The sequence below is a fragment of the Triticum urartu genome, chromosome 2A, assembly GCF_056163025.1.
Source record: "Triticum urartu cultivar PI428250 chromosome 2A, HENAU_Tu73, whole genome shotgun sequence".
Taxonomy (NCBI): Eukaryota; Viridiplantae; Streptophyta; class Magnoliopsida; order Poales; family Poaceae; genus Triticum; species Triticum urartu.
The window spans coordinates 5947173-5972631 of NC_141874.1; the positions used below are offsets into that span (position 1 = coordinate 5947173).

General features: G+C 46.6%; 5 protein-coding genes across 5 annotated transcripts; 3 read left to right on the forward strand and 2 right to left on the reverse strand.

Annotated features, from left to right (window-relative positions):
• The first annotated feature begins 309 nt into the window (after positions 1 to 309).
• Positions 310 to 4849, forward strand: LOC125540573 (DUF724 domain-containing protein 3-like). The gene is made up of 5 exons (XM_048704183.2): positions 310 to 1115; positions 2056 to 2511; positions 2961 to 3497; positions 3606 to 3672; positions 3786 to 4849. Exons 1-5 carry the CDS (start codon positions 558 to 560, stop codon positions 4427 to 4429), a joined length of 2262 nt encoding a protein of 753 aa, XP_048560140.2. The 5' UTR covers positions 310 to 557; the 3' UTR covers positions 4430 to 4849.
• A 711-nt stretch (positions 4850 to 5560) lies between these two features.
• Positions 5561 to 6275, reverse strand: LOC125534695 (uncharacterized). The gene has a single exon (XM_048697846.2). The coding sequence runs from the start codon at positions 6220 to 6222 to the stop codon at positions 5599 to 5601; it is 624 nt and encodes a 207-aa protein (XP_048553803.2). The 5' UTR covers positions 6223 to 6275; the 3' UTR covers positions 5561 to 5598.
• A 12200-nt stretch (positions 6276 to 18475) lies between these two features.
• On the forward strand, positions 18476 to 21063 carry LOC147982740 (uncharacterized). The gene is made up of 4 exons (XM_087540539.1): positions 18476 to 18671; positions 18753 to 19147; positions 19250 to 20603; positions 21053 to 21063. The coding sequence occupies exons 1-4, from the start codon at positions 18476 to 18478 to the stop codon at positions 21061 to 21063; spliced, it is 1956 nt and encodes a 651-aa protein (XP_087396665.1).
• A 97-nt stretch (positions 21064 to 21160) lies between these two features.
• Positions 21161 to 22150, forward strand: LOC147982741 (uncharacterized). The gene is made up of 2 exons (XM_087539336.1): positions 21161 to 21679; positions 21764 to 22150. Exons 1-2 carry the CDS (start codon positions 21161 to 21163, stop codon positions 22148 to 22150), a joined length of 906 nt encoding a protein of 301 aa, XP_087395462.1.
• A 1352-nt stretch (positions 22151 to 23502) lies between these two features.
• On the reverse strand, positions 23503 to 24171 carry LOC147982742 (uncharacterized). Its single transcript, XM_087539337.1, has 2 exons — positions 23956 to 24171; positions 23503 to 23877 (listed from the first exon to the last, which is right to left on the reverse strand). The coding sequence occupies exons 1-2, from the start codon at positions 24169 to 24171 to the stop codon at positions 23503 to 23505; spliced, it is 591 nt and encodes a 196-aa protein (XP_087395463.1).
• Positions 24172 to 25459: the final 1288 nt, after the last annotated feature.

Sequence of the window (25459 nt, forward strand, 5' to 3'; positions counted from 1 at the left end):
TGATGGAAAATCTCTGTGTATCTATAATCTCACATTTGAGTTTTGAGCACCGTTCTCACGTTCTTTACTTGATTAAAAAATCATTCTTCAACTTTGTTCTCTCATGATAACATGTTAAGTTGTAAGGCTATTTTAATAATGTTGCCCCAAAATGCAATTGGCTTGCACGTTCATTCCAAAAGTTCAATCTTTCACCCCATTTTCTTCAAATGTTGATTTTCCTTGTATGAAATATATGTAAGATAAATGATATGCATTGTGCAAGGAGAGTAGCGGCATGTGACTTTTTTTTTCCGTAGCAACGCACAGACATGTTTCCTACTAGTTAGAAGAAGTCGGGCTTCATGGGCTGCCAGAAAGCATGACCCACCTGTACATCATGCGCCACGTCAGCATAGCACGCCGACCAGGAGCCACTGCACCGTCTGCCCACGCGTCACAAGCTGAAACTAGCCTGCGAAGTGGAGTCCAACTCACTCACCACATCGGCATCGTCGCCTCCGCCACCTTCTCCCTCCCTCCCCCAAGAACCACCCGGCGACCGGCGATCACCTGCCATGGGGCGTCACCGTTTCAGGAGGCGCCCTCCGACCCCCTCCTCCTCCTCCTCCTCCTCCTCCTCCTCGTCGGAGCTCGACGACATGCTGCCGGTGGGCGCGGAGGTGGAGGTGCGCAACGAGGACCCGGGCTTCGCCGGCTCCTTCTACGAGGCCACCGTCGCGGCCCACCTCCCCTCCTCCTCTTCCTCCTCCTCCGACCGCGGCGGCAACAAATGCTACACGGTGGTCTACTCCACGCTGGAGGGCGACGACGGCGAGCCCCTCCAGGAGGCAGTGGCGGCCGCCTCCGTGCGCCCGCGCCCCCCGCGCGCCGCGCCGAGGCGGTTCGCGGTGCACGACATGGTGGAGGCGCTGCACAGCGAGGGGTGGTGGGCCGGCGTCGTCTCCGCCGTCGCCCCGGCGCCTGCGGTGGCCGGAGGGGATCTGCGGCGCCGGCCGAGGCGGGTGTACCAGGTCGCGTTCCCCACGTCGCGGGAGACGATCGAGTTCCAGGAGGCGGACCTCCGGCCGCACCGCGAGTTCGTCGCCGGCCGCTGGGTCCCAGCTGCCAAGGCGGTGAGTTCGTCGGCTCCTTTTCGTCTTATTAATTAACCTTCATCCAGATGATTTGTTTAATTATGGACTATGGATGGATGAAATCGCCAAGGCCCATTGCAACTTCGTTGTTACGCCCCGCCGTGCGCGCCACCTGCTCGGCATAATGCCTTACTCTAATGGGCACCTACCTCCTCCGCATTGAGCTCGTCTCCGTGCGCAGCCTGCTTGATGGAATGCCGAATGCGGCGAATCTTGAGCTGCCATCAAGGAGGTGTCGTGTAGACTTATCCATCTGGTGTTTTATCATTTCAATTCAAGTACTTGTTGGAGTTATTGATTAATGCCAATATTGTGTTCATAATTTGGGCTCAGCTATCTACCTAGTTTGTTCCACCGGCCATTTGTCGGTCAAGCAATAACAAATACCGAAATGGACACTGCTCTCATATGTTTCTTGAAAACCATCTCAAATGTATCCGCTCGCAGCCTGCTCGATGGAATGGCCAGGAGGAGGAACATTGCCGAGAGACCGGCTTATGGCTAAATTCATTAATTTTGCTTTAGTATTTTGTAGGTTCTTGAGTGTACCGTCCCCAGATTAGATATATTGTTTTTCTTCTCCTTTGTGGGTAGCACAAATTGATTGTTGCATGTAGCATTTTCTTCATTAACTTTAAAACATGAATTTCCGTTTTTGTAATAAATATCTAAACTTTCTTGGATGAATTATAGCTAAATTTCCATGTTAACTGAATTTAAGCAAGGATTATACGTGCCCAAGAGCTGATTTTATTTAGGAAATCTGTTAAAAAAGGCACTGTTCTTTTCTGATAGTGATAAAGAAGTACTCCCTCTGTAAAGAAATATAAGAGCATTTAGATCACTAAAATAGTGATCTAAATGCTCTTATATTTGTTTACGGAGGGAGTAACAGTTTACTTACTCCTGTTGTGGCCAGGACAATGCATCTCCTTCTTTCAGCGAGGGAGACCAAGTTGAAGTGAGTCAGTCTGGAACGAACTTTGGCGAATCCTGGAATCCAGCTACTGTTCTTAAAGTGATTGGTGCTACAAATTTCTTAGTAAAGTACATGCACAATGGGAAAGACGGGAAATCAGCTACCGAGATTCTGGATTCTCAGTATATCCGGCCAGCACGGTCCATCACCCGTATTGACTCAAAGTACAGATTTTCTCCTTCTTCTCATGTTGAGGTCCTTCATGAAGATAGCTGGTGGCCTGGTGTTATTCTGAAGGTCTTAGGTACTGGAATCGACAAGAAGTATGTAGTAATGTTGGACTGTCACAAGACAGATCTTGATGAGATCGATATGGATGCGCTGAGGGTTGAAATTACGCAGCTCAGGCCACTGTGTGACTGGGACGGTGAAAAATGGGTACCCTGCTTGAAGAAGGTACATCTGTATTTTCTGTGTTTTGTCTTCTGTCATTCTTTTCCTTGATGGAGCATAGAATGCCATTTAGTGCGGTCGTTTCATGTATTACATAGTGTATTGAGGTGTATTTGATCAAGGAGCATTCGTAGTTTTAGTACTTCAGATTTTGATGAAAATTATCAACATTACCATGCTTTGCCTGCTCTTATCACTATACTGTTTGCACCATGTTACTCATTTGTCTCACCTTGATTGGGCACTGTTTGCATCAGGGTTAACGACACTTTCCATCTGTTTGTTCTTTGATCTTTGGCCCGGTTAACCGATAGACATGATCCCGTCATGATAGCCATATGTATCTGCATGTTTGTTCATACCAGAAGCTGCTGCAAATGAATTCAGAATATGCAAAATGATGTTATTCAGCATTACCTCAAAACATGTCTTGAATACCCTTTCCATTTCAGGAATCTGCAAAAAGGCCAATTTCCGCTGCCTTGGATAATGACTCGGATAAAATCAGTGACGAACCTGGTTCTCATCGGGACAAAAAGAAGTTGAAGAATGCGGATGTGATACCAGAACAAGTTTCTCCCCTTTTGTCTGTTGGTAAAGAAAACATTGAAATTACTCGTAAGCAAGGAAATGCAGTATTGGCACCAAGGTCTGAGTTGTCACCTCCTTCACTGCCACCAATGTCATCATTTGGCCGTCTGAGTTCTTCATCTTCACCTGCTACAAGTTGTCATCTTGCACAATCATCTTCTCACATTCAGGCTTCGTTGTTTGGAGCGTTTGGACAATCAAGGCCTATTCCACAGGGCCTGCCATTAGGAACGCGGTCGCTTATTAGCTCATTTTTTACCGGTATTGAAGGGTCAAAAAGAGTATTAAGCGATCCGGATAAGCAGTCCACTGCTGGAACTGGGACTGAACCGTTCAGACAAATGGAGGGATGTGTTTCTTTACAAACAGCAGTGCCTGTAGGGGAGAAGCCTGAAACTGTGAGTTGTTGCTTTTATCGCATCCCCTTAGCTATTTAAACTAGTTGTAGGATCATTAAAAAAATCATTTGCTCTTACTTTCTTTACATTTGTAAATACTAAATGCAGCCAATGGAAAGGATAGATGCTAAAGCCATTGAAGAAGGCAGCAATGTTGTCTCTGTCTCTGAAGACCGTAAGTTTTTGAGTTCTATTGTACAGTCATCTACGTGTACTGATTACAGAAAAGTCAGTAACACTTTTGCTGTGTTACTAGCACACTTGTATCATGATACCTTCCATTTACAGGTTCACAATCACACCAAGGTAATGCAACACATGATTCTTGCTGTCCTTTGTCTGCGGAATATGTGGCTGTGCATGAGAGTATCATGCGCACGAGTGGCCAGCTTTCAGAATCCTCGGCAATCCAGCATCTTCCAATTGTTAAGACCTCCCCATTGTGGGCACAGCTTGAGGCACTGGAGATATTCAGGACAACGCCACAGCGGCCAAATCTCCATCAGTTTCAGCAGCACGTTCCAGAGCTCCATGAAGGACTGGCACTAGGTCTGATGATCTCTTTTGCTGATCTGGCAGAAAGCATAAACAGGCTAGGTGTTCAGGACGACAATGAGCTCCTCGAGCGGAAGATGGAGTGCCTGGCTTATCTCGAGGCAAGTGGTTTCGATGTCGGGGACCTGAGATCGCGCGTGGAAGCTTTAATTCGCATGAAAAAGCTGGAGGAGGAGATTGCTCGCGAAGAAGCCGACGACCGAGAACTGGGCACGCAACTTCGCGCCCTGGCTATGGCTGTCCATCACCTTGAACTGCATGCCTATCTTGTGCGCAATGTGATAAGGTCTACCGTCGCACGGAGGATGAACAATGCCATGGAGATCTCGAGGCTCAAGGCAGAAGCGAACAATCTATCCACCGCAATGCCACGGTGAGTTTGGTGGGTGGGAGCACGTCATCATTACGCTTGTGAATAAGTGGTTAGTAGTTACCAATAGTGAGTGGTGGAGAACGCCCTTCTAGATGCGGTGTAGATAGTATTTTGTGTTGTGGAGTTGGCCGTGGTACTGGTGAGTCTTTTGTGTGTGTTGAGAGATCATATTGCCGCGTCGTGGTGACTTTGGTTGGAGAATGTCAGCACACATGTGAATAGGTAGTTGCTAATGGTGAGTTGCGGGGAACACCCAGCTAGATCGATGTCGTGTAGATAGTTCATAGCGCGGCTATCCTGGAGTTGGCCGTACCACTGGTGGGTCTTTTGTGGATGGGCAGTGTATGTTGCTACCCTGGTATGCTGTTACTTTTGGGCTCTTAGCTAAGTGATAAATGCCAGCAAGATAATAGTTCCTTTCAAATCATGCCTGATGTTGTCATATATTCGGTAATTGCCTTGCTCTTGTCCTTGGAGGATGCATGCTACTGAATTATGTTATACAATGTGAGAAATAAAGCTCACTGTCAAAATGCTAGACCAAGAAGAACTGGATACAGGTATTAACCCCATTTGTCACTGAATTTCCATTCGGGCTTAAACAATGCTTGGATGCCATATCTTCAAATTGAACTGGTGTTGCATTGCTATTGTCTCCCTAGAGTCTGTTAGTTATAAAACATTTGTCAGAACCGCAAAAAAAAAATGTCAGTCCCTGTTGGTATTCTGCATTGCCATATGCCTACCAAACCGGAGGTGATTGGAACAAGCCAAGAAATGTCAGTCCCTGTTTGTCAAGCAAGGGCATCTCATTGTTCCTTTTAAGGAAAATTAGTGATAGGTGAGGAAAATGCAGGACAGTACCATATGATTATGACGTGCGTTCACCTATATATATATATATATATATATATATATATATATATATATCTGATGGTTGCTCCTAGCTAGCTCAATCATACTGTTTTCTAGAAAATATGTGTGCGGTAATGCGAAGTTAGATAGATCCTCTCATTTCAGTATGCGAGGGAGATGTTCCTGCCGGTGCAATTCAAACAAGCGAGTTGAGGTTCAGAGAAAAAAAGGAGAGAGATATGAATACATGTTTTTTTTTCTTTGAGTCCAGATATGAGTACATGTGAGAAGATGAATGTAGAACAAATGAATGCATTTTCAGGCGCCATGGGGCGGGGCCGAAACCAGGGCAGGAGAAATGAGCTTGCATGAAACAAGGCACTTGTCATTCGTGGCATCCTTTTCCTTTGCACAACGCTTGAAGCAATCCATGTCTTCCCCTATGGCTTTCTTATTGGCCGGGGTGGCCATGATGTAGCCGAATCTTGCGGCCGTATAGGGGCAGTCGATGTAGCAGCGGTCGGAGCAAGCAGGATCCTTGCATGCCATGTCGCAGTCCACGGCGCAATGGGAGGAGAATGCATAGACCGTCTTGTTGCCGGGGCAGCCGCCATGCTTGTCGACGGATCCGTTCAGGGCGTCCTGCCCCCCAGACGTGGGCTGGGTGTTTGATGCACGCTTCTTTTGGCCGACCGTGGCGAGCTCGGCAAACAAGCGCTCGATGAAGGCCACGCTGTTGGCCTCGGTGCCGCATGCCTTGTCGACCACGGTGGCGCACGCCGCGTCCTTCTTCTCGTCTTTGCCGCAGAGCTTGGAGTACTCACTGAGGCAAGCGGCCTTCGCCTCCCCCCTGGCCACCGGCACGGATGATGGGGCCGCCGCCACCACGAGGGCGACGACGAGCAGCTGCCCGGCAACGCTGGCCTCACGCTTGGCGGCCATCTTCTTGTCGATTTCTCTTTGTGAGTTGTGACAGACGACGAATGCTGGTGTTGATCGAGATATATGCCAGCGTTGCATTATGTTTATATTTAGGCGAAGCCGATGGCCAATGGTCGGGTGATATGATTGTGAGGCCATGATCCATTAGACTCCATATATGCCAAATTTGTTGCATGCATTTCTATAAGACCGGCCAAAACGACAACGCACACACGACGATATAATTTTAGTACTAATACATACTAGTAAATTGCACATGATTTGCACGCCGCCTGTCATTACATATAGAGACATATGCCTAAATAGATAAAAGCCCGCATGTAGCTGCGGGAATTTTTGAAGGATTTAAAACATACTCCCTCCGTTCCTAAATATAAGTCTTTGTAGAAATTCCGCTATAAACCACATACGGATGTAGATAGATGCATTTTAGAGTGTAGATCCATTCATTTTGCTCAGTATGTGGTCCATAGTGAAATCTCTACAAAGACTTATGTTTGAGATACTTTGTGCTTCCTGTGAATTTTAATAACATATCCGGTTCATTTTAAAAATGAGCCACATATTTTCTTAGATAACACATAATTAGTTCTCGCTCCATAAATGTAAGATGTTCTAAGTTTTTTTCTGATTATGTATATAGACGCATTTTAGTGTGTTTATTATTCATTCGTTGCAGTCCTTTTTTAATTCGTATTGAGATGTCTAAAATATATTATATTTAGAGTAAGTAAATCGAGATTAGAGACCATGTCATGACATGTGCGTAAGTGCAGACGTGCAGCAAACGAGATTTAATCACGTAGAGGACAAGACCGTACTTCATATATATCGCTATTCATCACTTTGGGGAAGGAATACTTATTCCTCACCCCAGCCTAATCACTCGCACCCGAGCACTCAAGCAACCCGCACAGCACCAGCACCCTGAGGTTCTTTTTTTTGAAAAAAAAACACCCTGAGGTTTGTGCCGTAATTTATAGTGCCTGCGAGGTAATATTACGGCCTTGACTTATCTCAAGCGCGAGGAGCCATAACCATCCCCGATTGGAACGTACAGTAGTTGGCTGCGACGGTCGAGTTTGATGATTCCAGGTGCGGGCATCAGGATCTCTGCTATTGGATCCAGGTGCGGGAGATTAAAGTATTAAACTCAGTCTCTAACCTCCCCAAGGGGACTCAGACTCTGTTGTTGGATCCTGTTGGATCTTGTTCGGGGATGAGACTGACGTTCGAGTTGGATACTGGCCGACGGGATTAAGATGCACGTTCTCTAACCACCAGCAGGGTCCGCTCGTTCGATCCTGCCGTCGGCCATACTCCAAGCGGCGTGGGCATCAAACTCGGCTTCAACACCCGCACCATCCATGTCCCGTCTTGCTTCTACTCCCTCCGTCCCATAATATAAAAACATTTTTGACACTAGTGGTAGTGTAAAAAACGTTCTTATATTATGGGATGGAGGTAGTATTATTCTAATCGGTGGATGCTTCCCACTAATTGATGGTTCCTTCCAGCATTACTAGGATCTCTGATGTTGACTAGTTCCAGGACGGGGACTGGTTAAATTTTGCAAGTGATAGGGTTAATTGACTAGTTCAATTAAATCACCAGTATTCAGTCCACTAAGGAGAGTAACTTTAATCGGCCAGTAGCCAATAGGACTAATTAACTAGTTCGAGTTCACTAATAATTAGCTAGTTCAACTTCAGGTCAGATTCTGAATTAATACCACTGAATACATTACAATCGGGCTAGAGTTCAGTTCGTGTTTTCTTCAGTGACCCTAATGGCAATGTCATGTGTACGTGCTCCATTGTGCTGCACCAGTAGCATTTTGATAAATTTGGCCTGGATTGTCATGAACAGAACCAGATACATTATTGCCAAGACAACAGCGCCACACACACCGCCATCAAATCCGTCCAAGCTCACCCTGTCTCCTCTCAGATCTCGGTGCCATATTAAGCACAAGGTATTGTTGTTCATTCCTTATTGGATAGTCATTGATATGCATTGAACTGAGCCCAAGTTAATGTAAAGCTCATGATTTTCAAACCGAACTTTGTTGTCGCCATCTAATCTTATGAATCTTACGAAGTAGTAAAGCATTATGTCGTTTCTTTTGCGTCTGCACATGCAGATTTTTAATAGACAATGTATTGTTGCTTCGAGTGCGTCTGTGGTTCAATGTCATATATATATGACACCATCTCTTGGCAGGGCGATCCGGTATGAGCGAGCGCCATTGGCGAACCCAGCCCGCACGAGTATCCATGGAGGTGGCTGGCGGGAGAGATCGTCCTAGCGAGCTGGATCTAGCATCCCGTCGTAGAGGCACCCTGGCCCATGTAAGAAGGCCACGGTGGAAGCGCCTCATCTGAGCAAGCAACCATGGTTCTGAATGTCCATATTGATTTTGAATTTGGGTAGCAGGGGCATTTACTTTGTCGAGGAGGAAAATTCAGAAGGTATTGAATCCTCTTTTACATGTTTGGTCACAATAAAACTCCATTCTGAATTGACTTATGATTTCAAATGCCCTGCAGGATGCAGCGGAAGATGTCCTGCAAGAATACCAAAAAGGCTGCAGGCTGTTAGCCCAGAACTACTCGCTAGCACTTGAGTATACTGATAGATGACTGGTGAAAGAGCAAAGTGATGGTACGCTCAGGCACTCTAGGCTAGTACGCAGACACACACTAGTGAAGCATGCACCGATGGAGCTACACTTGAGAAAAGATACTACTTGAATTAATCGGAGTGGAATGAATTTTACAACCGGGGTGCAGCTCCTTTTATAGGTAGCTGAACCGACTAACTATACGTATGAGCTTACGTCAAGCTCCTAGATTACATCACCACTGACGACTTACTCAGCATTTACTCCCTTCGTTTTTATTTAGTCCGCATATTAGCTTTGGTCAAAGTCAAGCTTTATAAACTTTGACTAAGTTTATAAACAAAAATATTAATATATACAATAATAAATCAATACTATTAGATTCATTATTGAATGTACTAACACATCATATAGATTTGTTATGGTAAATGCTTATAATTTTTTTTATAAAGTTGGTCAAACTTTATGAAGTTTGACTTCAGTCAAACCTAATATACAGACTAAATAAAAACGAAGGGAGTACTATAGTAAATTAGTACTACTAGTAGTTTCCTTAACTACCAAGGCATGCAGCCGCTACTGCTTTTCTTGCCGACATGCAGCTGCATGTCATTTCCACATCTTGGCTAAGTAACTGCTACTGCTGCCGCTGTAGCCAAGCATGCATAGCCATGCATGCATCGGAGACAGGGTTGGGCCCACACAGGCGAGAGACAAAGATGGGAACATAGGATGTCCAGATGCTGTTGTAGAGGCTTCTCACTATGTCCATTTGTGTTGTGTTGTTCCTTGCCAGAATTCTATGCATGTGCACCGCTGCTAATTCTGTTGGCTGAATTAATCATGTCTGCCCCCCATGCTTTCTATGTCAGAAGTGGTATGTGAACTTCTGTGAGCATGCCTTTTAGTTGGTTGAGAAAATTATACTTTGCGTAAAACTAAGTTTGTTTCTGAATTGTGACTCTATTGTTGAGCTCCACGATCTATGATAAAGTATTGCCAGAAGATGGCTGTAATCTTGGTAGAAAGAATGGTATCCTGTATCTGTAGTGCATCGGTGACATGAGAAATTTTGTACATTTTGTATGTATTTACTGGTCCTATGTTTTTTTATTTAGAAGTAAATGTCTCCAGTACTCATGTGACTTGAACTTGGATAGCTAGCAATGAAACATTATGAGTACAAGTAACTTGGAACCTTGCAGTTAATAAAGTACATCTCTAACTTAAATGTCAGAGTTTGGCTAGTTACTGTTTCTGAAATTTATGTTATACATTGTATATGGAGCAGGAATCTTATGCTTCAATGTAAGCTAAGGTGTTGATACAGTCTGTCATGGAGGTTTGGTAGTATATATATGGTTAAACCACCGCATATTTGTTACTGAATTCTGCAATATTGCATTTTTTTTCTTATCACATACTATATGTGATAGGAAAAAAAATGCAATATTGATATATACTATATGTGGGGATGGAAAATTTTGCATGTTTATTCTCCTTCTTGAGCGTGACCACGACGGTGTGCCCATGGCGCTCTGGGCATGACCAAGCCACAGACCAGCGTGCAACTCCTCACCGTCCGTCTCATCACAGCAATGAGCAGCCCTTGTTTAGTCGGTACTGTTAAATGCAAATAACGGGACACAAGAGTGTTCTCTGGAGGCACACAATGCATGTGTTGTGTTTGTTGATCTTTCTTTAGTTTGCTGAAATTTTTATTAGCAACTGTGTAACCAAGATGTAGGGCGTGGTGAGGATGTGTACTCTGCTACTATGTGATTTGTTCAAAATTATCTCAATGGAATCTTCGACAATGTGATCCATTTTGAAGTTTAGCAATTGAACTAGTCTCTTTCGAAGAAGGGAGACCCCCCCCCCCCACCCCCGCGCGCACTCGCGTCAAGGGAGCCCCATCTCGCCGCCGGCGAGAGGCCCCTCCCCCCGTCCCCTCCTCCTCCTCGCCGCTGCCTGAGGGCGTCCGCCGGGCAAAGCCCGTGCGGCGTTGGCGGCGGCGGGGCTTCTCCCCTCCCTCCCCTGTCGGGATCCCGGTGGCGGGGGTCAGCCGCTCGCCGGGGGGGGGGGGGGGGTCCGGCGAGCTCTCCGGTGGCGGGGACGCGCGGATCTGGTAGCTGCTGTGCTGGGAGGCGCGCGGCCCTGCAGTGGTTGCGGCGGGGGCTCGGCTGCGAGGCCGATCTGGTGGTGGCGTGGGCTAGGTCGGGCGTGTCCGATCTAGCCGATATGTGGGTGTCGTGGGTGGCGGCGGCCACTGCTAGAGAGGGCGTCTCCTCCTCTTCTATGGGGGGTGGCACTGGCGCTGCGAGGTGCTGTCCTTGGCTGAGTCGGGCGGCGAGGCGGCATCGAGTATGGTTTCGATATATAGGTGGTGGCCTCCTGGTGCTTTGTTCTCCACGACTGGCCGGGATTTGGGTGCCCTTTGGTTCTCCCGTTCTGCAGGTCGGTGGGGCGTTGCGTGCGGGCTCTAGGCCGGGGGAAACCCTTGACTACCGAGGATGGTCACGATGTTGGCGACGCCCATGGCACCGTTCTCCTTCTTGTGGGCAACATCGAGACCTACACCCGGCCCTTCGCCTCTTGGTCCTGGGCGAAAGCCCAAAATCTCCGGATTGGGCGGCTCATCGGCGTCGCTTTCTTCTTGAAGGCGACACCTTGGGAGCTCTTCGTGGTCAGGGCTCGGTGCGGTGGTGGTCTGTTGGTCTTCAGTCGTGTCCATGCTCGGCAACTGCGGTGGGTGTTTGGGTCTTGGCCGGAGACCGTGGCGATGTATGTGTTTCCTTTAGGGGTGAGGTCGCCACGGCTCTTGTCCTATCCTCGGCAACTGGTTGGCCTGTCCATGCGTGTTCGGGGGTGAACTGCTCTGCCTGCCGGCGGGACAGCGTCCTTCGATCCAGGACGAGAGGGCAGGGGTGCCCTCTTCGGAGGCAGCAACGGGACAACAAGTTTGACCTTGGGAGGGACATAGTGTTGCTTTCCTCCGGTGGAGAATAGATCCCTTGTCGCAGTCGTTGATGTCATGACCTGAGGCCGTCGTGGGCTCCGATGTCCTACTGGTCCTTCGGAGCTCGTTAGCTGTTCTGTGGAGTTGTGTATCTTGTCGACGTACTTTCCGTTTCTTGTTGTATGGCCGGTTGTAATGTGTGGTTTGCTTTATATATAAAGCGGTGTGAAAGCCTTTTTCGGTAACTAGTCTCTTTCCTTTATTTTGACGGCGGAATCATTTTGAGAGGGGAGTGATGAGTTGGGACTTGAAATCAATACGCATGCTACATGAGTCATTTTTTGTGCCAACTGAAAGTTTTGAATTGGAACATGAATGGTATTGAAAGATCCATCCATAACAGACATTGCTAATTCAAGAAATGTATTGGCAAGAGACAATCGCAAAGACATATATAATAAAGATGTGAAAATTCAAATATCATTTCAAAACGGGGAATACAGTGCCGCTGATGTAGCAGAGCCATAACAATTATGACATGAACAATTGAATAAATTCAGTGGTAATTAAGCAGCAGCCATAACAAGATTTTTTTTTCTTATTCTAGCTAAATCTTCTTGCAGTAGCATTGGCAATGGATTCTTTATCCTTTTGCTGGGCTGTAGTACACATGCTCTTCCCTAGCACCTCCAGGATTGATGTTTGTAGAGAGGAAGAAGCTTGTGAGGACATTTCCTGGGCATTCAAGTTGATAGAAGCTAGGCCAAATCACACTAGCATTTTTAGCACTGGCTAATGCCCTCTCTTCTGAGTTGGATTAAAATGCTACAAATTCAATGAGTGAGCATAACAAGTTAGACAACATACAATTGTTGAACAAATGCTTGTTCTACATCCAATGAACAAAAAAATAGTTCCTGAGCAAATTTCGAAAAGAAATCAAGGTGAGACGCCAAGAGATGTGTGAATGCATAAAGTGTTTTCATGTAATGTTGTCCCAGTCTTAAGCTAGAATCTAAATGACCTGTGAGATGTGTGATTACAGTAGCATTCTCTAATTAACCTGTAATTTGCCTTTCCATCAGTACAAACCCATAAAAGATGCAGGCTTCAAAAAACAAAACAAAAAACCTCGCTCCTCGATAGAAAAAGAGCGGAGCTGAGCTTCCTCTTCTCCATTCTGTGATTTGTTAAGTAGGCCTTAATAGCCCTTGCACAACCATTACTACCAGACCACTATGAGAACAATCATAGATTTGTGTAGTAACATTCTGCACTGTAAAATTAGCATCGTACTTTCTCAAACTGAATGAAGCGGTAAACAAAACGTAGAAAAAGTAAAAGAAGTGTGTAAATTGTCAAAATGAGAAAATTGTACAAGAAAATGAACCTTATAATACTGATTTCCTATTCCTAGAATAAACATAAACCTCTAAGATTATGTGCTTAAAAGCTTAACCTGATAGTTTACATCCGTGATAAAATTTGTACATCTTTTCTAGAAAGAACATAGGAAATATTCTTATAAAGCTATTACCTTCGAACCAAAATATAAGACGTTTTTGTAGGCTAGTTTGATATAAAGGTAGTAATTTGTAGCTGGGAATTCAGTCGGTAATGAAGGGGGTGCATGCCAACAGTCTAGATTAGAACAAGCTAGTAGTAATCAGAAACCAACCATGACAAGAAGACACAAGTTCAATAAAGAAGTCAATAAAGATTCAGCATGGGGGACAAAAACTCTAAATGTTTACAGTCTCCTATTTTTTTTTTTTTGAAAGGCAGACTCCTAATTGTAGAGCTTCAGATGGTAGCATGTGCGGCAGCTGACACGGAGAAGAAAAAATCAGTTAAAGTAAAGAATAGACAACAAGAAAAGAAACAATTTTTTGTACCACCACACTACTCAGTGTAATTTTAAGCTCGCTTGTCTGGCTACAAGAAAACAAACCTCACTAATTCTGTAATTTTAACATCAAAATTAAAGGTGTTAGAAAAACAGGAATCAACATCTCACGACCAAACAAAAGGAATCTACCTGAGGCTGGCATGATGAAAGGAAGCTAACTTGTAGCAACGCCAAAAAGTTACAAACAATTCAGAATTTCAGATTTCAGAGGCAATCACAGTAGGTTACTGCAATTCAAAACTAGCATAGCCACTAGCCATATGCGACCTTCACATCAGTGTCCCTGAGGTTGGCGTGCAGGCTGCACGCACTTGACGGACACTGAGAGGCACGGTCTATGTGACCACGTGGACGCCCAAGGCAGCGGAGCAGTGCACCGATTCGGAACGGCGCGGCCGAGGCGCCCATCGGCGCCTGCGACGCCCTGCACCCGAGCTCCGCCGCGAGCGCCGATCCTACCCTGCTCGCACGTTTGCAAAAACAAGCACCGTCAGACCGAAGGGGATAGGGGCGGAGTTGCAGCTGCAGGACTTACCATCGCGGAGAGCCTCACAGCGGAGGAGAGGAAGGGGTTTCCGTATCCTTCAATGGCGACGGCTGGGAACTGGGTTATAAACGGACGACCGGCCCAAGCTTCCGCCAGTTCGTATCACTGGTGATGCCAAAAGCTGATGGGACCAGGCACCCATACCTTGTCGCATTGCACAGAAGCATCTCGTCCACCCATACCTTATCTCATCGTTCAAAGGCATCGTCGCTTCCTTTTCCCCTCGTCCCTCTACCCCGCAGGGAATCCGCCATTAATCCCCCACAGAACGAGCTTTTCTGTCTCGCTCTCTCCTCTCCTGCGGCAGTCCGCCATGGATTTCAAGGAGGGCGAGCTCGGTCTGCGGCAGTCCACCATCAAGCACATCGAGGGGAGCTCGCGGCCACGGCGCGCTACGTTCGATGACGGCCAGATGCTGGGACCAACCGTGAGGTGTGCTACAACCACGGGGTTGAAGATGCTAGAACCAGTTTGTTTTTCGCTGCAATCAGCCCCAATTTTTGCTACCACCGCCTTCAGATTTTGCTGAAACTAGCTCAGCTTTTTGCTACCATGGATTTGTTTTTGCTGGAACTAGCACTTGTTTTTGCTACTACTATCTAGGTTTTGCTGAAACCAGCCCCAATTTTTGCTACCATTGGCTTTGGATTTTTTTTTTGTCTAAAAGGACCCCCTGCCGAACGCTATTGCCAAAAAGGACTATCTGCAGATAAAAATGTCAAAAAGGACCCCCTAACTAGTGGTGGCAGGCGCGACAGGCGACACGTGGCACCTGCCGCCACGCCAGGAGGCGGCGGGCCCTGCCGCCACCGCAGGAGGCGACCGCGCGGGGCACAACGGCCTTCGTACAGTGGAGCAGTTGGGACGAAACGGGCCAGGAGTTGTGGGCCCGGCCGCCACAAGGTGAGGCGGCCTCTGTCGCCGCTGTCGCTCTCAGGCCGACAGGTCATGCTGCTCGCGGGCCCAGCGTGTGGGCCAGGCCGCCACTGCAGCAGGCGGCGTCCCTGTTCGGACAGCGCTGATTCCCAACGGCGCGGATTTTCATGGGCGCTGATTCCGGTGCTGAAGGCGCAGATTTTTCACGGGCGCTGATTCCACAGTTCCTTGTTTTGCTTTCTGCCACAAGTTTCGATGATCTGAATCAGATTCCCGCCTAAACTTTGTAGTACTGATTGCTACGTAGACGACACTGATTAAAGTGATGTGTGATTCTCCCTTTCGTCTATTGCTCCAGCCGAAGCGACAGCACTCAAGCGTGCTGATTTGAACGCGTGTTTTCCTGCCGCACTCGAGAGCGTTGTTGTTGTTGCTGTGTGTGACGAGACACCGCGATGCTGGAATCCGATGCCGCGGTAGGTGAGTTCTGGCTCGTTCTGCCGACAATACAATGGTCCTCTTCTTTATAAACGTACATCCGCAGCTCCGTGCGCATACACTCTCTCTCTCTCGCATATCTCTGGTTGCCTTCTCTGCCTCTCTGCTCTCTCTAAGTGGTTGTTTGGATACCAATTATTAGAGGTGAGATTTTAGAAAACCAGTTTTGGGAGAATTTTTAGGAAAACCAGTTTTAATTAGTTTTTCGGTTAAGGTGAGTGTATACTAATCCTTGTTTGGATGGGAAACGATATGCAAAACATAATTCTGTAGTTCAGTGGCACACACCAGTGCGTCCAACTCTCACGTCGCTCGGATCGATCCATGGTGTTAGGACCTTATTCGTCTCGGAGCCGGCCTATGATCAAGCGTCCTTGTGTACGTGCATCAGAACCCCGCCGTGAGTCGACGCAGCGCCGGAGCAGTTGGGACACGGCGGCCATGAGCTCCTCGGCTGTCTTCTAGGTGCCCACGGCGCCTCCCGCGCCAATGCGTTGGGCTGGTGATGGTCCGCTGTTCTCCGTGGCGCGAATCTCGTCGCCAACGGCCTCCGTGTAGAGCCCGCAGACCCAGCAGCCCAGGAAGGATGTACGTACTACGGCGCACACTCTGCCGTAAAGCTGCACCACCACCACCACTTTCACCTGGCCGCCAGTCCGCCACCACTGCCATGCTCGCACCCCTGTCGAGTCTTGACGGATTGATAATAGAATGGACGACGCCTCTGCCGCGCGTCGGCTACTAGCCTACTACTCCTCCTGGCCGGGAGATCACCAGAACGGCACGTCAACGTCCGGTCCGGAGCGACGGCGAACTCGTTGATGGCGCGGTCATGGATCTCTTGCACATGCATGGAGATTATTTGGCGGCGCTACGCGTTTAACTTCTCTCCTTCAATGGCTATACAGAAAATCAGTTTATACAAAAACGTCGATTAGTCGTTTTTCTATAAACCAGGTTTTTGGGCTTTTGGAAAACTCAGTTTTATATATCCAAGGTTTGATTAGATAATCCAAACAAGGTTTTTGGTAGTTATACCAGAAATCCAATCTAACGAAAACCAGTTCCCTATAATCTAGCTATCCAAACAACCCCTAAGTGTAGAAGAATACACAGACAAAGAAAAACTTGGTAGCCACTTTCACTCGTGATTTTGGCCGATTTAGAATGGATTTCGAAGATGATGAAGTTGAAGAAAAGATAGATTATGGTAAGATCTATCCATTTTTGTTGGTTTCGTTCGCATGCATGATGTTTTCTTTCTGTTTGATTAGTTCCTAAGTGTGTATTCTCTGTTGTTTTAGGCATAATTTTAGCACTTGGAGGAGTCATTTGGAGTCATTTAGAGCTTCAGGAGTACGATTTGCCTAGCGAACTGAAGTACGAAGTTGAAGATCAAGGTATGAGCTTTGCAATAAATTGATTTTTTTGTGCATGCAAGGTGGTAATTAGTTAGTCTTTTAGCTCATCATTAGCTATGCAATGTTAGTGATTAGAGGTTAGAAATAATTTCAGACGACAGATGTAGCATTTATAATATATTTTTTAGAAGTGTAGGTTGAAGATGTTGTATCAATGTTAGGTGCGTCCATTAGTATTGACATGCAAGAAATCTTAATACGGTAATTAAGAAACACTTGTACTGTAATTGTTCATTGCATGTGGTATGTTATTTCATGTGGTATGTTTATTAATAAGTCTATAGTTAGGAGGCTGTAGGTCTACTTTGTTATGTCGTAATAATCTAAATTTTATATGTTACGATAATGTGCTAATGTACTTGATGATGTATGTAATTAGGTAAAATAATTCATCTTAGTAGCAAACAAGGAGGAGATGACGTGATTGAAGAAATTGTGTTTCCATCTTCGCTGTCCCTTTTGAGGTGATGACCACATACATGCAAGTGCTATTTTCATACTTTTGATAGCAGAAAGAAAAATCCGTGTGTAATATTGATGTTCATATGATAATAGGTTGACTCTGTTCATATAGTACTGGTGACGGATATTTATTCGAACTATTTGGACTCTTAATTGCATTCGCAAGCACATCCATATTGGAGCTAAGGTATAAAATGACACCGTAATGTTGTTAATATTTTTTATATTGATGTATTGTTGTGAATAATGTGCATGCCCCTGCAAATATTATTATTTATAAATAAATGATTGTTATCGTATGATATGAAAAAAAATTATAAAGCCGGAAGAAATTAAATGTTTTACTCATATGATATTAAAATTTTATTATCGTACTATTATGTTTAGTGGTTGTTTGGATAGCGAGTTATTACCCACGGTTTTGTCATAACCTGTTGTAAGAAAATTAGCTTTTACTAATAGTCGTTTTTTCGAAAACTCGGTTTTTGCATGTTACGAGAACTAGTTTAGGATATTTTAGGGGTAGTTAGAGAAAAGCAAACAGAGTTTTAGTTTGTGACGCTAGTAGACGAGTTTGAGAAAAATTAGATCTCTAAATACCCGTTAACCAAACAACCCCGGAAAGTCTAAGCAAATGATTTTAGAAACAAACCGAATATTTGTAACGAAAATACGATTATTATTTTAGTTGTATGATATGTAAATGTTGCCATCGTACTACTACTAAATGTTCTGTTACTAATTGTTTGCAATGTAAACATGTATGTTGGTTAGGTACAATGGAAAATTTAGTAGTGTACTATGGGAACGTCTTACGCGACCGTCCATTGGGGGTGGATGTGTCCTTGTGCGAGTCGACTACAGTTGTAGTGAGAGACATGGTCAACGTGGGTTACGCGGCAGTTAGAAGGTGCATCCGAGCGGTGTTTGGCCCAGGGATGCAGGGGGGAAAATGACAATGGAGGCCTTCGTCGTTGACGGAGGAAATGATGGGACAGTTGCCCGTTGGGGTTTGCGGCCGGTCACAGGTGATCGGTCGTGGGGGTCGTACATGAGGTTTGCAAGCAATCCCAATAACTCAATGTATGGTCAGCCGATGGTGTATGTGGAGTTCATTTCAGTCACTGATGTTGCCGGATGCAGTAGCAGGGATGGTGAGGTCTAGTTGGCCATCACATCAGCCCCTAGCGTCGACCCATCGGAACCGACGGGCGGCCAGCCTGTGTATGACACAGGATATTGGTCTGCGGCCGTTGACATGAGCGAACACGTGGAGGGATTGCCGGAGGCGCTAGATGATGATTATCATTCTTCTGCGTCTTCGGAGTCAAGCGAAGAAGAAGGTGTTCCTCCTCATAGGGCGGTCGCGGCGACACTGCAACCTGGGTTTTTGCAGGATATGAGCATCACCAACGAATTTCACTCTGCTTCTGGCCTAGGAGCGGGGAGCCTGGAGGTTGGGCAAGTTTTCCCAGACAAGAAGTCTGCTTACCAGGCAATGGGTAGCTATGCAATCGGCATCCACCGTCAACATAGAGTGAAGCAGTCTGATAAAAAAGAGTTGAAGGTCATATGCATCCACACCGCGAAAGGTTGCTGCGGAAGAGTTCTCGCTAGACTGAAGCCTGGGGTATGTCAGTCATGGCATATCACAAAAATAGTGGAGCATACCTGTGAGCAAACTCGGACTCTTTCAGATCACTGCAATGTGACAGCAAAATATGTGGCACAGACGATGGAAACAATTGTGCAGGGAAGTCTCAACATTAGTGTTAGGGCTCTGCAAAAAGATGCAGGGGATCTAATTGGATTCCCTGTTAGCTACAGCAAGGCTAGGCGTGCAAAGGAAAATATATTCAAGAACTTGTATGGTACCTATGAGGAGGCATATTCTTATGCCCCTAGAATGCTTCATCAAATAGCAAGTGCTAATAGGGAGACTCAAGTTTGGCGGAGAGAACGTCCAAACCCAATGAACCCGGGTGAGCTAATCCTAGACCGCTTATTCTGGGCATTCGCCCAGACTATACAAGCCTTCAGGCACTGTCGCCCGGTATTATCTGTTGATGGTACCTTTCTCACTGGAAAGTACAAGGGCACACTATTGGTGGCGATTGCAGCGGATGCAAATAATCAGCTTCTTCCTATTGCATATGCATTGGTCGAGAGCGAGAACAAAGATAGCTGGTTGTGGTTCCTGAGCTGCGTGAAGATTGGTGTCGTGAAAGAGCGTAAAGGTGTTTGCATCATCTCTGATCGCAACACTGGATTATTAAGCGCTCTTGAAATAATTAAGGCGTTGGAAGAAGAGTGGGGCTGGCCCGATCTAGAGGGAAGGTGGTGCATGAGGCATTTGGCAGCAAACTTTTACTCCAAATTCAAAAACAAGGATTGGTTCAAGTTATTCAAGAGGATGTGCATGCAAAAAACTGAAGCCAAAATGAATGCGATCTGGGCAGGTATCAATGGTGAGATCGACCGCGCGGCCTTGCCGCAGAGAGAAGACCGGAGGGATCGTAGGACGCCCATAAATTTGAGCCAGTGGATCCGCGAGAATTGCCCTCATTTGGACAAGTGGGCGCAGGCTCACGACACCGGGGCTCAGTATGGAATAATGACCAGCAACATGTCAGAGGTGTACAATGGTGTTCTTAAAGGGGTGCGAACACTGCCTATCACAGCCCTAATTGAAGAAACTTGGAACCGGACCCTGTCATACTTTGCAGACAGGGTCACCGTCGCCAAAGCACAAGTTGAATTGAACAAGCCATGGTCCGAGAAGATGCAAAGACATCTGGACGAGAAAGCAAAGAAGTCCCAAAGTCATGGCTGCAGGAAAGTGGACGCACTTAGGAATAAGTGGGAGGTCAATGTGCGAGCCAAGTACGTTAAGGGTCACCACAGAGGATCAAAAAAGCAAGCTGTCACCCTTGGCTCAACCTCCTGTGAGTGCGCTTGTAACAAGCCCAAGCTTGAGGGCTACCCTTGCAGTCATGTGCTCCGGGCGGCTGCTGATCAAAAAATCAGCGTCGAGCCATACATATCGCCGTACTTCAACATGTACAATCTGTACAACACTTGGAACGGTGAGTTCTGGGCTTGGGGCATTGATATGAACTACAAAATGTTTTGGCCAGATGGGCCGAAATGGGTTCCAAACGCCGACTTGATGAGAACCGCAAAAGGACGACGTCAGTCTAGGCGTCATCGCAATGACATGGACCATAGCCAGATGGGAGAACCAAGGCGATGCCGCGTTTGCAGGTGTCCTGAACATTCACGTAGAGACTGTCCGTATCGAGCCAACAACAACGCATAATGTTGATATATATGTACTCGCCATGTCTATTTATATTTCTACTCGTTATGTGTACTTATATTAAATTTAAATTGAATCTCTTTGTATTATTGTACTCCTGATGTTAACTTCAGATAATTAATGTAAATCGTATCTCTTTGTATTTTTTAAGTTAATTTTGATTTGCATTTGTATTTCTGTCTTCCTTGTAATTTATATTTGTATGTTTGTGTGCAGGTTATGGATAATCACTTGTAACTTTTTTAGGTCCATCATTTCATAATCATTTGAACTAAATAACATCCAAATATTGTTCAGCTTCAAAATTGCAACGAAGTAGGGCAGATGGCTACGGATAGCATGCCGGCCCAGGGCCCATCTCTCAAGAAATTCCAGAAACGTTTTCAACAATACGTGGCAAAGAAGTTCAGATGCGGTAGAGGCGACGACGTTGTCACTGGAGCATACAACATGCCGGTAGCGAGGTCAGCCAGACCGAGTGCGGTGCCGTCGTCCAGACCGAGCGAGGCGCGTACGAGCCATGGACAGTGCGGGGAGGGTCCGAGTACTAGAACGACATTGCCACGACATGACTCATCTCTGCCACTGCATCGCTTTTCTTCGATGCAGCTTCGTCAGGGGCAGACATCTCAGGACCATGGCACGGGCTTGGATTCGATGCCCGGGCAGTTTCTTTCCCCTAACCCATATGCGTACACAGGATATGATGCATACACCCAAGGTGAGGGATCTCAGCCGTATCTCTCCACGCGAGGGATCCCCATGCCCGAGGAGACTCGTGTACCAGATTTAAACCAACACCACGTACAATGGCCAGACAGTATAGGAGAGGGATCTGATCAGGTAGTCATGTTTACATTTCAATGCATTTACAATGATATCATATATTATCCTCTAACAGTTTGTTTACAATGTTTCTATGTGCAGGACATACCTGATGTTAATTGGGGCGATGAGAACACCCAACGTGGCGTCAACACAGGCCTCCGGGGAGCATCACATGATCATGGCGTCAACACAGACCTCCGGGGAGCATCACATGATCATGGCGACACGGTTACCTCATTAGTTACAGAGTTCTTCGGAAGGGACGTTATTGGCCCATCTGTTATTCCCGCGGAGTCACAACCATACGCCTATAATTATGCTTCAGGTTCGCAACAAGGATTCGCGACTCCACCACCTACGCAGGACTTGCAGACACATGAAGCCGAATTGGAGTACGGTCGTGGTCTTCGTGTAACTCGGCCACCTAATCGCTTGTCGCCTTCCGGTCGTAAGGAAAGGCCAGGTGGTCGTCGTAAAGTAGGGTGATTCATCTATCCACGTGCGCGACCCATTGTATCTACATATGTCTGTATCAGACTTTTCGATTTAAACATCTATGTATGCTGAAATAAAAATGCACCAGTCAGGAACAATTTTTCCCGCCTATATCTCCCGCCATACTATTCCGCTCCACTCTTTTGCTTATGTTAGGCCGAACTGATTTTTTTTTAATTTTGGCCGATGAATACTGTGCAACCATTGCCCATCTTAGACATTGAAAAAATATATTTTCAGGCAACGCTTTCCCCTCAATATTTTCCCGCCAACGCTTTCCCTCCATATGTTCCCGCTACCCGTTTCCCGCCAACCCCTTTCCGCCATATCTTCCTGCCACCCGTTTCCTGCCAACCCCTTCCTGCCATATGTTCCCGCCAACCCTTTCCCGCCATACCGCAGTCGTTCTTTCCTGCCATTTTCTCCTCTCTACCTATAAAACCCCCTTCAGACGAAGGTGGATAAGCATTCGAGTGTAGTATAGGCGAGATGTCCCATTATTCTTTCGATCGTAGTTTTCACCCTGGGATGAGCAGCACTCTTCTGAGGCTAGCTACCGATTTCAGGATGGACAATAGGATAGTTCCATGGGACAAACTCACCGATAGTGACACCATAATGAATGAGTTGGCTCACCAATTACGTAGGTTTGGGTGGCCTGAAAGGACCTATGAGGAGGTACGCAAAGAACTTCTTAGGTTGAATGCAAGGTGGAAGAAGGTAGTGGAGATGAAGAGTGAAACTTTTAGAAGGATTGCAGAAAAGCATCCATTTTTATGGACTGAGGAGAGCGAGGACGAAGATGATATCTTCATGCCGCCGTTTCCGGGTTCTGCATCGTCAAAGGGCAAGAGTTCTGCATCGTCCAAGGGCAAGAGTACTGCATCCTCGAAGGGCAAGAGTTCTTCATTGTCCAACGGTAAGAGTTCTGCATCCTCAAAGGGCAAGATTTCTGCATCGACGGAGGATAACGATGATGCCTTCATGTAGTTTTTAAGTTGTATTCCAGTTGTACCGTTTAATTCAGATGTACTTGCATTATTAGTTTGTACTCTCTTATTGTAAGGCATTATGTTCTATCTTAATTTCATTTTGTAGTTGTTGCATGATGTTCGATAATTAGTGGGGGGAAGAAAATGCCACTACTTTATTCTAAAACTATATTTTTTCCATCACGACAAGGTACAACTGAAAATAAGATACAACACAACAAGGTACAACTGAAAATAAGATACATCATAGAATTTAAATAAAGCTACATTTAACTACTGAAATAAAGCTACATTAAACTGCAGAAATAAAGATATAAATGATTGCGAAATTTAAAATACTACCACAGGAATCTACTGAGTCCAACGTGGATATTTTCCTTTTCCATCGCCAGCTTCTTCTGCTGCCTTGGCCTGACGAGCCCTTTTTTTCGTTCTCTCCCTCTCCGCCTCACGAGCCTCCTTTCGTTGTCGTTCCTGCTCCTCCATGCGACGAGCCTCTTCCCTGTTTTTCTTTCCTAAATCCTGAAAAAACCGGTGTTGCTCCGCATAGTATTCTTTTAACTCTCTCTCTTGCTCTGCTTTCTCCTCAGCTTCCGCCTTCTCGCGTCGCTCTTCCGCATAGAAACTATTCCACGCACAGCGACTTCTTTCACGAATCTCAGTCACTGCCCAAGCCGGCATCTCCGTGTCAATCCAACGATAGTATATGCACAGAGGCGGAGGAGACTACAACAAGAAACCAGAATGTTATTAAAGAATCTATCAAAATACCAACAATATCTATTTGTGATGGTTAAAGCATACCGGAGGCTTGTCGTACTCTGAAATAGCTATGGGTGGATCTTCCTCATAATTGGCGCACATGAAAAACTTCATGCCCAACCAATCTGAAAAATCCGTAACCTTCTTCACCTTGCAAAGATCGCCACACCAACACCGCGGGACTGCCACCCCCGGAGGCAAACTTGCATTCTTCATTTTCCTCGGCCTAATGCTTTGATCCGAGCAAGGCAAACTCATACCAACTGAAAAAATGTGTTACACACTTTGCGCAGTGTCGATTTCGAGGATGGCTGGACGAGAGCCTCGGTGTCTCCTTTTATAAGCTCAGACGATAAATGATGGCGAGAAAATTAAGCGGGGAAATTTAGGATCCCTGTAGTGTTGGCACAACAGCTTCCCGCAGCATCGGATTCCCAATGCCATCGCATCCGCTGAGGCAAAAGAAGCAAAGCCAGGACTGATTCCTGGGCGAAAGAACCAAAAGCGTCCATATTCGCACGCGTCGGAGTCAGCGCCGTCAGTGTCGCTGTCGCGCCTCGGAATCAGCGCCGTTTGCGCACTGTCGCGCGTGCAACAGCACAAGACATGCCGCCTCGGCTGGTGGCGGCGTGGCCCACCTGCTAGGCCCGCGCGCAGCAGGCCGTGTCGGCCCGGAAGCGACAGCGGCAGCGGCGGCCGCCTCACCCGGTGGCAGCCGGGCCCACCTGGCGCGACCCGTTCCGTCGCGGCACGCTGCACTGTGCAGAAGCCGTTGTGCCCCGAGCGGCCGCCTCCTGCGGTGGCGGCGGGGCCCGCCGCCTCATGGCGTGGCGGCAGGTGACACGTGTCGCCTGCCGCCACTTGTGAGGGGGTCTCTTTTGTCAATTTCGTACGCAGGGGGTCTCTTTTAGCAATCCCAGTGGGCAGAGGGTCTCTTTCGACAAAAAATCGCTTTGATTTTTGCTGGAACCAACAATCTTTTTTTTCTTACCACTATCTTTTTGTTTTGCTGGGAATCGACACCAATTTTGCTTTCACTGGCTTCGATTTTTGCTGGAGCCAAGAATTTTTTTGCTACATTCAGCATCTCTTTTTCTGGAGCCAACGATTTTTTTGCTACATCCAGCATGTCTTTTTCTGAAACCAGTCGACCGTCGGTGCGAGAGAGCTGCAACCAGGTTGGAAAAATGTTACAACCGGTGCATAGATTTGCTACGGGCGACATTTTTATTTGCTGGAACTGGTAGTTGAGCGTCGGCGCGACGGAGCTGCATCCAGCAACGTAATTTGGTACATCTAGCATCTATTTTTGTTGGAAGCAACACCGGCATCAGATGGCATCGGAGTTACTATCACGAGCAGCTCGGGATGCTGGAACCGGCGGCCGAGGTTGCCATGACCACGTCGCCGACGCTACAAACAACCACATGATGCTTGGGAGTTGGGATGGCGACGTCTCTGTACTGCATCGGACGCAGCAGGCCTGCTTGCGACGAGGACAACCTGTTGAAGGACGGGAGTGGATGGCCGGCGAGCACGGGCAGCC

Bases quoted from the DNA above. Each gene is read 5' to 3' on its own strand.
- LOC147982741 (XM_087539336.1), top strand. From the start codon at position 21,161: ATGGCTACGGATAGCATGCCGGCCCAGGGCCCATCTCTCAAGAAATTC. The intron at 21,680-21,763 runs GTAGTCATGTTT...TTCTATGTGCAG, and splicing joins TAGGAGAGGGATCTGATCAG to GACATACCTGATGTTAATTG.
- LOC125540573 (XM_048704183.2), top strand. From the start codon at position 558: ATGGGGCGTCACCGTTTCAGGAGGCGCCCTCCGACCCCCTCCTCCTCC. The intron at 1,116-2,055 runs GTGAGTTCGTCG...TGTTGTGGCCAG, and splicing joins GGGTCCCAGCTGCCAAGGCG to GACAATGCATCTCCTTCTTT. The intron at 3,673-3,785 runs GTAAGTTTTTGA...TTCCATTTACAG, and splicing joins TGTCTCTGTCTCTGAAGACC to GTTCACAATCACACCAAGGT.
- LOC147982742 (XM_087539337.1), bottom strand. From the start codon at position 24,171: ATGAGTTTGCCTTGCTCGGATCAAAGCATTAGGCCGAGGAAAATGAAG. The intron at 23,878-23,955 runs GTATGCTTTAAC...TTCTTGTTGTAG, and splicing joins CAGAGTACGACAAGCCTCCG to TCTCCTCCGCCTCTGTGCAT.
- LOC125534695 (XM_048697846.2), bottom strand. From the start codon at position 6,222: ATGGCCGCCAAGCGTGAGGCCAGCGTTGCCGGGCAGCTGCTCGTCGTC.
- LOC147982740 (XM_087540539.1), top strand. From the start codon at position 18,476: ATGGAGGCCTTCGTCGTTGACGGAGGAAATGATGGGACAGTTGCCCGT. The intron at 18,672-18,752 runs GTGAGGTCTAGT...TGTATGACACAG, and splicing joins CGGATGCAGTAGCAGGGATG to GATATTGGTCTGCGGCCGTT. The intron at 19,148-19,249 runs GTATGTCAGTCA...TATGTGGCACAG, and splicing joins TCGCTAGACTGAAGCCTGGG to ACGATGGAAACAATTGTGCA.